Below are 1,478 nucleotides of genomic sequence, written 5' to 3' on the forward strand. Positions count from 1 at the left end.
AGAAGGTCAAAATGTTATTCTGACCAAAATATATATATAATTAATGACGTCTCCGATGAATATCTCTTCCATTCCACCATACGGTGGATGGTATAACATATTAGCAGGACACAACACATCCCTGATCTGTAAAAAAATTCAATTACAAAATTTTGAATGACTTCTCCAACCTAGGGTTCCATGTCCCAGACCCAATGTGATCTGTATCGTACAAATTAAAGACTTTGTGGCTACGTTTTTATTTGTTCCATACTAAGTACACTCTTTTTAATATTATTGGAAAATTTCATATAAATAGCAATAGTAAATATATTTTTGTCGTCCCCTATATAATATAATTTATTGAAAGCGTTTCTATATCCCCCATATTTTTGTGTTTACATTTTCAAAAAATTTTTCTACATTTAATTTTCATCAACTATTTATCTTGTAAAATCACCACATTTGAAACATTTACAATCGGTTGGCTCCCGCAAACGAATATCCATAGTTGCCATTTCCGGAGAATTTAAACGGGTACCATCTGGATCATAACAATGGGAAAGGGTGATGATTTTCTCTTTCAGGAAACTTTCACGACAGCAATAGCATTCCTGGGAACAATATTTAAAATTTAGTCAAATAATTGGCAATTACTTTCCTCCAAACTTACCTTCAAAAACCCCGTTGGTGTAATAACCGATGGCTGCACCTGACTGTTACACAATCCTTCACATTTATTCACAATCACATCGGCATTACATGTCCTTTGCATCCTGCCCAATTCATCGAATTCCTCCTTGATCAAATGGATTTCCGATTTAATGGTTTCACAATTTTCATCTCCAGTTCCTTGGGAATAGCGCAGGGCATTGGTGAGATTTTCGGTAAGTAGTAGCACATAAATGAATAAACATTGCAAAGATAATTTCCACAATTTTAACATATCCTTGCTAGACGAAAAGTATGAACTGAATTGGACTCTGCAATACTTCTACAACCGAAAAATTGTGATGCTTGCTCACTGAAGACTAAACTGCGTACTACTCCATTCTGGCATCGTGAGATTGGCTTTTATACCACATTCGCATGTTGTGCAGCTCCCAAAGGATTCATAATCCTTGCTTGTGTTAAAAAAACAGCAAGGCAAATATCTTTCATTTATATTTATGATTCTATTGATTGAATGTCTGTGTTTTTAGCACAGCAGGCTTAATGAGCTCCTTTTAACAAAACAATTACCATTCCATTACTATTTGAGGAATGATTGAGTTTTTTTTCTGCTATAGAATGAAAGCATGTGTGTGTGGAGTCACATTTGGATATCTTGTAATATGAATAAGAAATTATGTTGGTTGTTGTTATGCGGACAAGTCACTGAAGTGAATGTGCGAGGCATGTTAAAAAAGTTCGATGTAGTTTTCATTTATTTCTTCAAAGAAGTTTCTAGACAACCATAACTAAGAACGTATCTAAGTTCGACCGGGAGGAAGTTTTGT

The 1,478-nt window shown here is 34.6% G+C and overlaps 1 protein-coding gene across 1 annotated transcript; it reads right to left on the bottom strand.

Annotated features, from left to right (window-relative positions):
* Positions 1 to 422: 422 nt before the first annotated feature.
* On the bottom strand, positions 423 to 927 carry LOC133338291 (partner of bursicon-like). The gene is made up of 2 exons (XM_061546468.1): positions 653 to 927; positions 423 to 593 (listed from the first exon to the last, which is right to left on the bottom strand). The coding sequence occupies exons 1-2, from the start codon at positions 923 to 925 to the stop codon at positions 423 to 425; spliced, it is 444 nt and encodes a 147-aa protein (XP_061402452.1). The 5' UTR covers positions 926 to 927.
* Positions 928 to 1,478: the final 551 nt, after the last annotated feature.

The sequence above is a fragment of the Musca vetustissima genome, unplaced genomic scaffold, assembly GCF_032173495.1.
Source record: "Musca vetustissima isolate MV318-11 ecotype Yass unplaced genomic scaffold, APGP_CSIRO_Mvet_v1 utg102062, whole genome shotgun sequence".
In the NCBI taxonomy this organism is placed as follows: Eukaryota; Metazoa; Arthropoda; class Insecta; order Diptera; family Muscidae; genus Musca; species Musca vetustissima.

Excerpts from the sequence above, each read along its gene's own strand:
- LOC133338291 (XM_061546468.1), bottom strand. The coding sequence starts at position 925 with ATGTTAAAATTGTGGAAATTATCTTTGCAATGTTTATTCATTTATGTG. Across the intron at positions 594-652 it reads CACCAACGGGGTTTTTGAAG|GAATGCTATTGCTGTCGTGA; the intron begins GTAAGTTTGGAG and ends TATTGTTCCCAG.